The sequence below is a fragment of the Engystomops pustulosus genome, chromosome 8 (genome assembly GCF_040894005.1).
Source record: "Engystomops pustulosus chromosome 8, aEngPut4.maternal, whole genome shotgun sequence".
In the NCBI taxonomy this organism is placed as follows: domain Eukaryota; kingdom Metazoa; phylum Chordata; class Amphibia; order Anura; family Leptodactylidae; genus Engystomops; species Engystomops pustulosus.
In genome coordinates, this window is record NC_092418.1 from 122,537,857 (window position 1) to 122,549,322 (window position 11,466).

Genomic DNA, 11,466 nt, shown 5'->3' on the forward strand with positions numbered 1-11,466 from the left:
CCTCTCCCGCATCTCTCTCTCTCTCTCTCTCTGCTCCTCTCCCGCATCTCTCTCTCTCTCTCTCTCTGCTCCTCTCCCGCATCTCTCTCTCTCTCTCTCTCTCTCTCTCTGCTCCTCTCCCGCATCTCTCTCTCTCTCTCTCTCTGCTCCTCTCCCGCATCTCTCTCTCTCTCTCTCTTTGCTCCTCTCCCGCATCTCTCTCTCTCTCTCTCTCTGCTCCTCTCCCGCATCTCTCTCTCTCTCTCTCTCTCTCTGCTCCTCTCCCGCATCTCTCTCTCTCTCTGCTCCTCTCCCGCATCTCTCTCTCTCTCTCTCTGCTCCTCTCCCGCATCTCTCTCTCTCTCTCTCTCTGCTTCTCTCCCGCATCTCTCTCTCTCTCTGCTCCTCTCCCGCATCTCTCTCTCTTCTCTCTCTCTCTGCTCCTCTCCCGCATCTCTCTCTCTCTCTCTCTCTCTCTCTGCTCCTCTCCCGCATCTCTCTTCTCTCTCTCTCTCTCTCTCTCTCTCTCCCGCATCTCTCTCTCTCTCTCTGCTCCTCTCCCGCATCTCTCTCTCTCTCTCTCTCCTCTGCTCCTCTCCCGCATCTCTCTCTCTCTCTCTCTCTCTCTCTCTCTCTCTCTCTGCTCCTCTCCCGCATCTCTCTCTCTCTGCTCCTCTCCCGCATCTCTCTCTCTCTCTCTCTCTCTCTCTCTGCTCCTCTCTCGCATCTCTCTCTCTCTCTCTCTCTCTCTCTCTGCTCCTCTCCCGCATCTCTCTCTCTCTCTCTGCTCCTCTCTTTTTTCTCCTCTCCAGCCTCTCTGCTCCTACCGTCCTCTCTCTCTCTGAGCATGAGCTCAGCTCCATCCATCCACTGACCAATGTACCACAGAATTATATAGGGTAGTTCTTCCCTGCAAAATGTTATGCATTAATAATCTATAGGATATATAGAGGGGGCAGGTAAATACTGACCTTTATGACTGTTCTGCCCTTACATCAGGACAGGGAACATTGTTACCATAATATGAGATCCTCCATGATGTCACCTGTACGACAAGAAACATGAAATAGATCTAAAATCCAAAGCAAAATCCATACCCCTGATACTAAACACATGTGGGTGAAACACCCTGGGGACCTCCTGGGGACCTGACTTCAGGCCATAGAACATGCGCAGCAACAAATCCGGCAGCGATTGGGACAATCTGAGGGAAAGAGGCCCAATGGATATTTAGGTTTGGCATTTATTCTATGGGGCTCAATGAGGCTTTCACCTTCACCTGATTTATCTATGTCAGTCCTTATTAACAAGTCTATAGAAATCTGATGGAATATTGACTCTCGCCACAATGTTTCCCCTTGTACAATCTCCATTTTCTCCTCTGTCTCTTGTATCTTATTAATTGCATGAAATCTTCTGATCAGACGCCGTAAGATGGTAGAGATAAGTTATTACATGGGATGGTGACCTCCATATTCACTTCCCAGGAGCAGAACCTTCTAACATGGATGGAAGTGACACTGAGGAGAAGGTGATCCCCCAAGGTGGAGGAGGAGGAGGAAGAAGAGGAGGAGGAGGAGGGAGCCTGGGAAGGAGGACATGACGCTGGGGCCGGGGACCCCCAGAATGGTGAGAACTGATGGACTTATCAGTCATTACTTTCTAGAACTGATTCCTCCTCTGTTCTCCTTTCTTCTGTCTTTATCCAGTTCCTCAAAATATATCCAAGCACCTGATCAGTGTCAGTGTTGTGGCTTGATGAGCCTGATACTATCCTGTGTAACGACTATGGAAAACAGCGCGTGGGTGAAGGGAGCAGAGATGAAGGGGTGTAAGGTGCTAGGGCGCAGGAATGAATGAGAACAGGAGTAGAAGGGTTTAGATGTACAGGGGTGCGGAGTGTGCAGAGGGTACAGGGGTAGGTATGGGGTGCAGGGGGTACAGGGGTGCATATGGGGTACAGGGGTGCGTATGGGGTGCAGGGGGTACAGGGGTGCGTATGGGGTGCAGGGGTACAGGGGTGCGTATGGGGTGCAGGGGGTACAGGGGTGCGTATGGGGTGCAGGGGTGCGTATGGGATGCAGGGGGTACAGGCAGGGTAAAGGGGGTCAACATAAAGAAAAGAAACACAGTCTGCTCACCGATGTTGCATGTGTGGATGTCCTCCGTGCTGTAGACCCTCTCCTGGACTGGAGATTGGTAGTATTGCAATACGAAGGTTTGGGGATCCAGCTACAGGAATTCAGACACCAATCTTGAAAGTGAAAAACTTCATGCTTTATTGACGGACCTTGGTCACGAATACAAAGACTCCTTTTGGCATAACAGTTTAAAAGTACTTCAGCAACGCGTTTCAAACGCACAATGCGTCCTTCCTCATGGCTGTATAGTATACAAAAGACAACTCGTGGGCTAAATAGCATTGGAGGAAATGGGAGGTGGTTGAGTAATTGCCACCTGCTCGCTAATACACCCCTTCCTTCCCATGTGTTGTCATAGATTTAAAATTAAAACAAAAACACATACATAATTAAAAATATATATACAAAAGAGAAACAATGTTCCCTACCCTATTATATACTCGAGGATGTCAGTAGAATACATATTCCGTACATATTACGATTAATTAATCCACGCATTACATGGAAAATGTTGAGACAAAAATGGACCACAACATAAAGCGATAACATTATTTTAGTATACCTCTCCGAATGATATAATCTCTATATGTTAAGCAACATGATTCCACATTAATCCCTTAATACCGCAATCGTAGTATCATCTAAGTGTGTGAACACATCTCTAATGGTTTCAAGAAGATCAATGTATGTGCTTCGTACATTTCATCTCATATTCCCATGTGTGTACGCCCGTCCTGGTAAATAACATGTGTTGGTCTAGTATACAGCATTTAATGCAACTCTAATGCTTATCAAGGCAGGTTGTATTGCCACTATTAATATGTAATTATAATGACATATTTTCGTATGCATAAATCCTTAATCAAATGCTGTATAACCATTTCCCACATGTTGAGCGCAACAGTCATAACTTCATTAATGTGTATGCATACGCTCATGGTGACAGATACACTATGTCGAACTAAATCCGTCAACACCCAGAACCCAGAAAACCCAGGGAACAAGAAAGCAACTCGCGCACAAAGAGTCAACCCCATGTGAACAGACGTTGACAAGTGCAAACAAGCGGGCAAACTCAGCCGGACGTCTGTATCCTAAACCTCCCGCACGAACAATCAAGAAGGCAAAGGATCCAATGAACTAACCAGTTCATAAGGTAAGAAAAGAGGGGAAGGGAATTTACTTGTAGTGATCTGTTTTATATAAAAGCAATATACTATTGCACATTGTAAATGTAGAAATACCACAAGAGATATATCTAATCTGATGTCTTATACATCCCATCCCTAGAGGGTGAAAGCAGTGGGCATGATGCATGTCTGTGTGCTATACATTACACATTGGGAAGACCAGTATATCATAAACCTCTGATCTACAACCCTTGCAATCCGGTACCGCAACCGGTGTACCACGATATTAAAGGGTGATGATCAATAGTGAAACATCATTTCATTCTTAAAGTTTAGACCATTGGGGAATCTAGTGTTGAGATGAAATATCCAAAAAAATTCTCGGTCTCGCAACAGTTTTTCCCTGTCTCCACCTCTAGTGTTTGTGCACACCTGTTCAATGGCAAACACCTTGAGACTATTGCTGTTACCATTATGTTTGTCGAAGGCATGTTTTGCTACATTCGAGACTGCTCTGGTGGATTGACTAGAGTTCACATCCATACATCTCATTCTTAGATATCTGATGTCGTTTAGGTGCTCAAGAAATCTCTTTTTCAGCTGCCTGATGGTACTACCAACATACATTAAGTTGCATGTGGTGCATCTAATCACATACACTGTAAATGTGCTATTGCAATTAATATATCTTTTGATGTTAAATGTGCGTGTATTTTCTGTATTCTCAAAGGTCCGGGTGACCCTTGCATATCTACATGTTTTACAAGGATGACCCCCACATCCAAAGAAACCCTTCTGATGCAACCATAATTCTGATTTGTTGGTAGATTTAAAATAACTTGGTGAAATTCTATTTCCAATTGTAATGGAGCGTCTGGATACTACCTTGCATCCATCCCTCAACATATCATATAATTTCGTATCTTCCCACAATATTGGTATGCACTTTTGAATGAGTGTTTTTATTTCTACAAACTGGTCACTATAGTCTAGTACCAAATATGGCACATTGTCCTTCTTATTTTTGTTGTTTCTGGGGGATTTCTTGATTAGCATTTCTTCCCTATTTTTATGTCCCACAATTGCTTCTGCTCTGTCAAGTAATCCTTTTGAGTAGCCCCTATTGCTAAGTCTTTGCCTGATTTCAGAGGCTTCTCTGGTGTAATCTGCTAGTTGAGTGCAATTCCTTTTGGAGCGCATCAATTCCCCCACGGGGATAGCCCTGATGGTATGTTTCGGATGAGAACTGCTAGCGTGCAGTATAGTATTTCCTGCTGTACTTTTTCTATGAGTACTAGTTCTAACTTTTTCTCCCTCTCGTGCTTGGAGCAGTAAGTCCAAGAAAACACCTTATGAACTGGTTAGTTCATTGGATCCTTTGCCTTCTTGATTGTTCGTGCGGGAGGTTTAGGATACAGACGTCCGGCTGAGTTTGCCCGCTTGTTTGCACTTGTCAACGTCTGTTCACATGGGGTTGACTCTTTGTGCGCGAGTTGCTTTCTTGTTCCCTGGGTTTTCTGGGTTCTGGGTGTTGACGGATTTAGTTCGACATAGTGTATCTGTCACCATGAGCGTATGCATACACATTAATGAAGTTATGACTGTTGCGCTCAACATGTGGGAAATGGTTATACAGCATTTGATTAAGGATTTATGCATACGAAAATATGTCATTATAATTACAATATTAATAGTGGCAATACAACCTGCCTTGATAAGCATTAGAGTTGCATTAAATGCTATATACGAGACCAACACATGTTATTTACCAGGACGGGCGTACACACATGGGAATATGAGATGAACTGTACGAAGCACATACATTGATCTTCTTGAAACCATTAGAGATGTGTTCACACACTTAGATGATACTACGATTGCGGTATTAAGGGGATTAATGTGGAATCATGTTGCTTAACATATAGAGATTATATCATTCGGAGAGGTATACTAAAATAATGTTATCGCTTTATGTTGTGGTCCATTTTTGTCTCAACATTTTCCATGTAATGCGTGGATTAATTAATCGTAATATGTACGGAATATGTATTCTACTGACATCCTCGAGTATATAATAGGGTAGGGAACATTGTTTCTCTTTTGTATATATATTTTTAATTATGTATGTGTTTTTGTTTTAATTTTAAATCTATGACAACACATGGGAAGGAAGGGGTGTATTAGCGAGCAGGTGGCAATTACTCAACCACCTCCCATTTCCTCCAATGCTATTTAGCCCACGAGTTGTCTTTTGTATACTATACAGCCATGAGGAAGGACGCATTGTGCGTTTGAAACGCGTTGCTGAAGTACTTTTAAACTGTTATGCCAAAAGGAGTCTTTGTATTCGTGACCAAGGTCCGTCAATAAAGCATGAAGTTTTTCACTTTCAAGATTGGTGTCTGAATTCCTGTAGCTGGATCCCCAAACCTTCGTAGGGTAAAGGGGGTACAGGGGTGCGTATTGTGTGCAGGGGGTACAGGGGTGTGTATGGGGTGCAGGGGGTACAGGGGTGTGTATGGGGTGCAGGGGTGCGTATGGGATGCAGGGGGTACAGGCAGGGTGCAGGGGGTACAGGGGTGTGTATGGGGTACAGGGGTGTGTATGGGGTGCAGGGGGTACAGGCAGGGTAAAGGGGGTACAGGGGTGTGTATGGGGTGCAGGGGGTACAGGGGTGCGTATGGGGTACAGGGGTGTGTATGGGGTGCAGGGGGTACAGGGGTGTGTATGGGGTGCAGGGGGTACAGGGGTGCGTATGGGGTGCAGGGGGTACAGAGGTGCATTTCTGCTGCATGGGCTAATTACTGACCAGTCTTTGCTTTTGTGGATGTAACAATTCCGTTACCCCTGACCCTTTTGCTCTCAGCAGATGACATAACATAACACAGATTGTCCTAACCACCACAATTTTTTGTTGTGTAACAGATGACATAACCCGAGGCTTAGAGGAACGTCCGATATCTTTAGAAATGAAAGCGGATGATTGTGATATCACAGAAGATACAGACAAAGAGCGTGACAGGAGCCTGGATTTACCCTCCGCTCTTCACAGCAATAACCAATCATCTGAGCCGATTACACCGGGAATCAGTTCTGATATATCACAAAGAGAAGAAGAACATCCAAGAGCTGCAACAAAGGAGAAGCCGTATTCATGCTCCGAATGTGGCAAATGTTTTACTAGCAAACGTAGTCTTATAATACATTGTAGAAGCCACACAGGGGAGAAACCATATTCGTGTTCAGAATGTGGAAAAAGTTTTGCTAACAAAAATAGACTTGTAATACATTGTAGAGGTCACACAGGGGAGAGGCCGTTTCCATGTTCAAAATGTGGAAAACGTTTTTTTGAGAAATCCCAACTTAACGTACATGAGAGAATTCACACGGGGGAGAAGCCATTTTCATGTTCAGAATGTGGCAAATGTTTTAATCACAAAACTCATCTTGTTACACATTGTAGAACTCACACAGGGGAGAAGCCATATTCATGTTCAGAATGTGAGAAATGTTTTACTAACAAACGTAGTCTTATTATACATTGTAGAGGTCACACAGGGGAGAAGCCATTTCCATGTTCCGAATGTGGAAAATGTTTTGTGGGTAATATAGCGCTTACACAACATAAAAGAAGTCACACAGGGGAGAAGCCATATACATGTTCAGAATGTGGAAAAGGGTTTTTATATAAATCGCAGCTTAATATACACAAGAGAACTCACACAGGGGAGAGGCCATTTTCATGTTCAGAATGTGGCAACAGTTTTATTAGGAAAGCCGATCTTATTTTACATTGTAGAGGTCACACAGGGGAGAAGCCATTTTTATGTTCAGAATGTGGAAAAAGTTTTGCGGATAATAGAGCGCTTACACAACATAAAAGAAGTCACACAGGGGAGAAGCCATATTCATGTTCAGAATGTGGAAAAAGTTTTTGGGAGAAATCACAGCTTAATATACACGAGAGAATTCACACAGGGGAGAAGCCATATTCATGTATAAAATGTGGAAAAAGTTTTTTGGAGAAATCGCAGCTTAATATACACGAGAGAACTCACACAGGGGAGAAGCCGTTTCCATGTTTAGAATGTGGCAAATGCTTTTTGGTTAATGTAGCACTTACACGACATAAAAGAAGCCACACAGGGGAAAAGCCATTTTCATGTTCAGAATGTGGCAAATGCTTTGCAGATTATGCTGCGCTTAAACGACATAAAAAATCCCACACAGGGGAGAAGCCATATCCGTGTTCAGAATGTGGAACAAGTTTTACTGAGAAAGCAGCACTTGTGATACATGAGAGAATTCACACAGGGGAGAAGCCTTTTTCATGTTCAGAATGTGGAAAAAGCTTTTCGGGGAAACCGTGTCTGAATAAACATAATAGAATTCACACAGGAGAGAAACCATATTTGTGTTTAGAATGTGGAAAAAGCTTTTCTAGGAAATCATGTCTCATTATACATCAGAGAACTCACACAGGGGAGAAGCCATATCCGTGTTCAGAATGTGGAACAAGTTTTAGTGAGAAAGCAGCACTTGTGATACATGAGAGAATTCACACAGGGGAGAAGCCTTTTTCATGTTCAGAATGTGGAAAAAGCTTTTCGGAGAAACCGCGTCTGATTAAACATAATAGAATTCACACAGGAGAGAAACCATATTTGTGTTTAGAATGTGGAAAAAGCTTTTCTAGGAAATCATGTCTCATTATACATCAGAGAACTCACACAGGGGAGAAGCCATATTCATGCTCAGAATGTGGGAAATGTTTTACTGACAAATCAAGTCTTGTTAAACATAAGAGAATTCACACAGGGGAGAAGCCGTATTCATGTTCAGAATGTGACAAATGTTTTACTAACAAGCGTAGTCTTATTATACATTGTAGAACTCACACAGGGGAGAAACCATTTTCATGTTCAGAATGTGGGAAATGCTTTGCAAAGAAATTAGATCTTAATAAGCATCAGAGAATTCACACAAAATAGAAACCAGTTTCGTGTTCGGGATGTGGTAAATGTCTTTACTTGATTTGCAGCGGAGAAGCCGTTTTATTATAAATCACAATAAAAATGATAAAAATGTATTGAACAATAAACTGCACATGAAATAAAAGGCGGAGGACGCGTCCAATCATTCACTACAGCAAGAGAGAGGAAACTATAACTCACTGGGTTCTACACCGGGATCCAAACTATTCTATGGATCTGCCTTACAGGACAAGACGCGAGTATTCCCAGCAATGTCCTGCCCGGCGTCCATACTGCTACTATATATACAGGACCAAAAGTCAGGAAATTAAAGGGGTCGTCCACTTTCCGCAAATAATTGATATTGTTTGTGTGAGGAAACGTTGTACCCTTTTCCAATATACTTTCTGTATCAATTTCTCAGTTTCCTAGATCTCTGCTTGCTGTCAGTCTTCACAAATGGTGTGCGGCTCATTAGTATAACACGGCTCTGATTACACTCTGCGATACTAATGACTTGTGCACCTGTGTGACATCACATGACCGTGGACTAGAGATGGGTGAATCAATTCGTCATGAAGTCGAAGTTTACGCTTATTAGTGGGAACAAAGCTTTTATTTTTTTCTTCCTCTTTTTTTTAGCTAAATGGGCGCGAGCACAACGTGTTACATGGGGCAGAGAACTCTGGGAAGGAGAAAGGAACACCCCCGATGACATGTGCAGACCTGTAAGACAATCAGCGACCGGCAGGCTTATGTGATGTCACACAGGATCACAGCCCTATAAAAACCAGCCCTTTTCAATCTCTGCACTTCACACTGCATGTGCTGCCTGTAGCGTCTAGCTGCTGTTAGTGTACTGTGCTGTAGCGATTTCTGCTCCAATCCCAGGGTGTGCGTTTGGGGGGATCTGTATACACAAAATAGCAGTTCTTTTTAGTTACTGACTCCAATAGGAAGAAATCTGTTTCATACCCACACTGCTGCTGTAGTGATTTGTGGACCACTCTCAGGTTGTCAGTTGTGGGGGATCTGCATAACGCAAACTACAATATTTTTTTGTTGCTAAAGTTGAGAGCAAGAAATACGTGTCACATCCACCTAGTTTATAGAGTGATTTCTGCTCCTCTCCCAGGGTGTCCGTTGTAGGGTATCTGTATAACGCAAATTCCAATACTTTTTGTTGCTAAAGTTCAGACCAACAAAGAAGTGTCAAATCCACGTAGTTTATAAACCACTATGTCAGACAGAAAGGTGGCAGGTGGAGCATGCAGAGGTGGCAGCACAGTAAGGGGATGTCGCAGCAGGGATGACTCTGTGAGGAAGAACTGCCGCTGTCATCAAAGGTTGTTGATTGGTTGCCTAGGTCACCCAATTCCTCAAATATAACATCTGACAACCCCAGCCAAGAGTCCGTGGGATCCTCTGATACAACAATTAGTTGGCATGGCCCAGGAGCAGGTCAGCAGCCCTCACCGGTCCTCAACCAGACTCTGTCCTGTTCCTTCCCCGAAGCCAGAGAGCTACTAGGTGGTCTGGGCTCAGCGCCACTATTCAGCGAGGACGAAGTGTTTGAAGACAGTCAGCAGCTGCTTGGCAGTGAAGAGGTGGGGCAGACATCCTCTGCTTCCTGCAGTAGTCAGGCTGTGCATACTGACACCGGTGAGGAGAGTAGCAGTGACCGGGAAACGCAAATTGATGTAGCCGTTCGCACTTGGGAGCCGGGAGTAGCAAGGGATTCATCATCGTCGGGCGAAGAGAGTGTCAGCTTGCGTGTCAGGCAGCGAAGCAGGCAGCGGAGCAGGCAGCAAGTCGCTACTGTGGCCGTGAGCCAGCAGTGGTACAGGGGCTCATCGAGGCAGCGGCGGTAGTAGTCGCTCAGTGCAGAGTGTTGGCGGTAAAATTTCAACCTCGGCGGTGTGGCAGTTTTTTGTTAAGACACCAGAGGAGCCGAGCGTGGGTATATGTAGAATCTGCGGGCAGAAAGTGAAGTGTGGCCAGGGAGCAAGCGTTGGCACCATGGCCCTGCATCAACACATGCAGTGTCACCATCCAATGGCCTGGGAGAAACGGGTGTCAGATGTGGCCCATCCTGCCGCCACAGCAACAGCACCTAGTGTCACACATGCCGATGGGAGCTGTTTGTCTTTGACTTCATCTCCCGCTCCAGATGCTCCTGCTCCTCGCTACGCATGGCACCAGCAGACGTTGTAAGAGTTGATTACAAAGAGACAACTGTATTATGCGTCCAGCCATCCTAAGGTGCAGAAGCTGACCGTGCTCTTGTCCAAGTTGTTGGTACTGCAGTCTCTCCCTTTCCAAGTCGTGGACTCTGCACCCTTCAGAGAACTAATGGCTTGTGCCGAACCGAGGTGGAGAGTTCCAAGCCGCAATTTTTTTTCCAAAATGGCACTGCCAGCCCTTCACCAATATGTACAACAGAAGGTGGGCCAGTCCTTGAGCTTATGAGTTTCTTCCCAGGTGCATGGCAGCGCGGACGTGTGGAGCTGTAACTATGGTCAGGGCCAGTACGTGTCCTTTACAGCCCACTGGGTGAATGTGCTTCCCGCCCAGCCACACCAACAACTTCCACAAGAGACGGCGCTTTCTCCTCCACGTTGTCAAACTGCTGCTCCTGCGCCAGTGTCCGCCTCCTCCTCCTACTTCTCCACCACCACCTCAGCCTCCACAAGTGCTGCTCCATCATACCACATGTGCAGGGCATAGCGGTGTCACGTAGTTCTACACCTGGTTTGCCTGGGCGAACAATGTCACACAGGGGAGAAACTGCTCCGCGTCATGCAAGAAGAAATCAATGTGTGGCTTTCTCCGCGACAACTAAAAATCGGAACCATGGTGACAGACAATGGGAGGAACATGGTGTCCGCACTGCACCGAGGAGAGATGGTCCATGCGCCCTGCATGGCGAACGTGTTCAATCTGGTTGTCAACAGATTCCTCATGTCTTCCACCCATCTGCAAGACATTCTAAAAATGGCCAGGAGACTGCACGCACTTCAGCCATTCTTCCAAAGCCAAGCACACCCTCCTCGAGTCAGAACGGCCTCCCCCAACATAGTCTGATATGCGATGTTTCCACCCGTTGGAATTCCAGCCTCCATATGTTAGACCGCCTGTATGAACAGAGAAAAGCCATTAATGATTTTTTGATGATGCAAGCGGAATGGAGTACTCCCCAGCAGGGGCGGACTGGGAATTTAAAGTGGCCCTGGAAAAAACTAT

The 11,466-nt window shown here is 45.1% G+C and overlaps 1 protein-coding gene across 1 annotated transcript in view; it reads left to right on the plus strand.

The window, feature by feature from the left end:
* The window catches only part of LOC140075965 (uncharacterized), a 222,265-nt gene extending 214,024 nt beyond the window's left edge, over positions 1–8,241 (plus strand). Inside the window, exon 10 of the mRNA XM_072122424.1 lies at positions 6,176–8,241. Coding sequence (XP_071978525.1) covers positions 6,176–8,241 — 2,066 coding nt within the window. The remainder of the gene's footprint in view (positions 1–6,175) is intronic.
* The last annotated feature ends 3,225 nt before the right edge of the window (positions 8,242–11,466 follow it).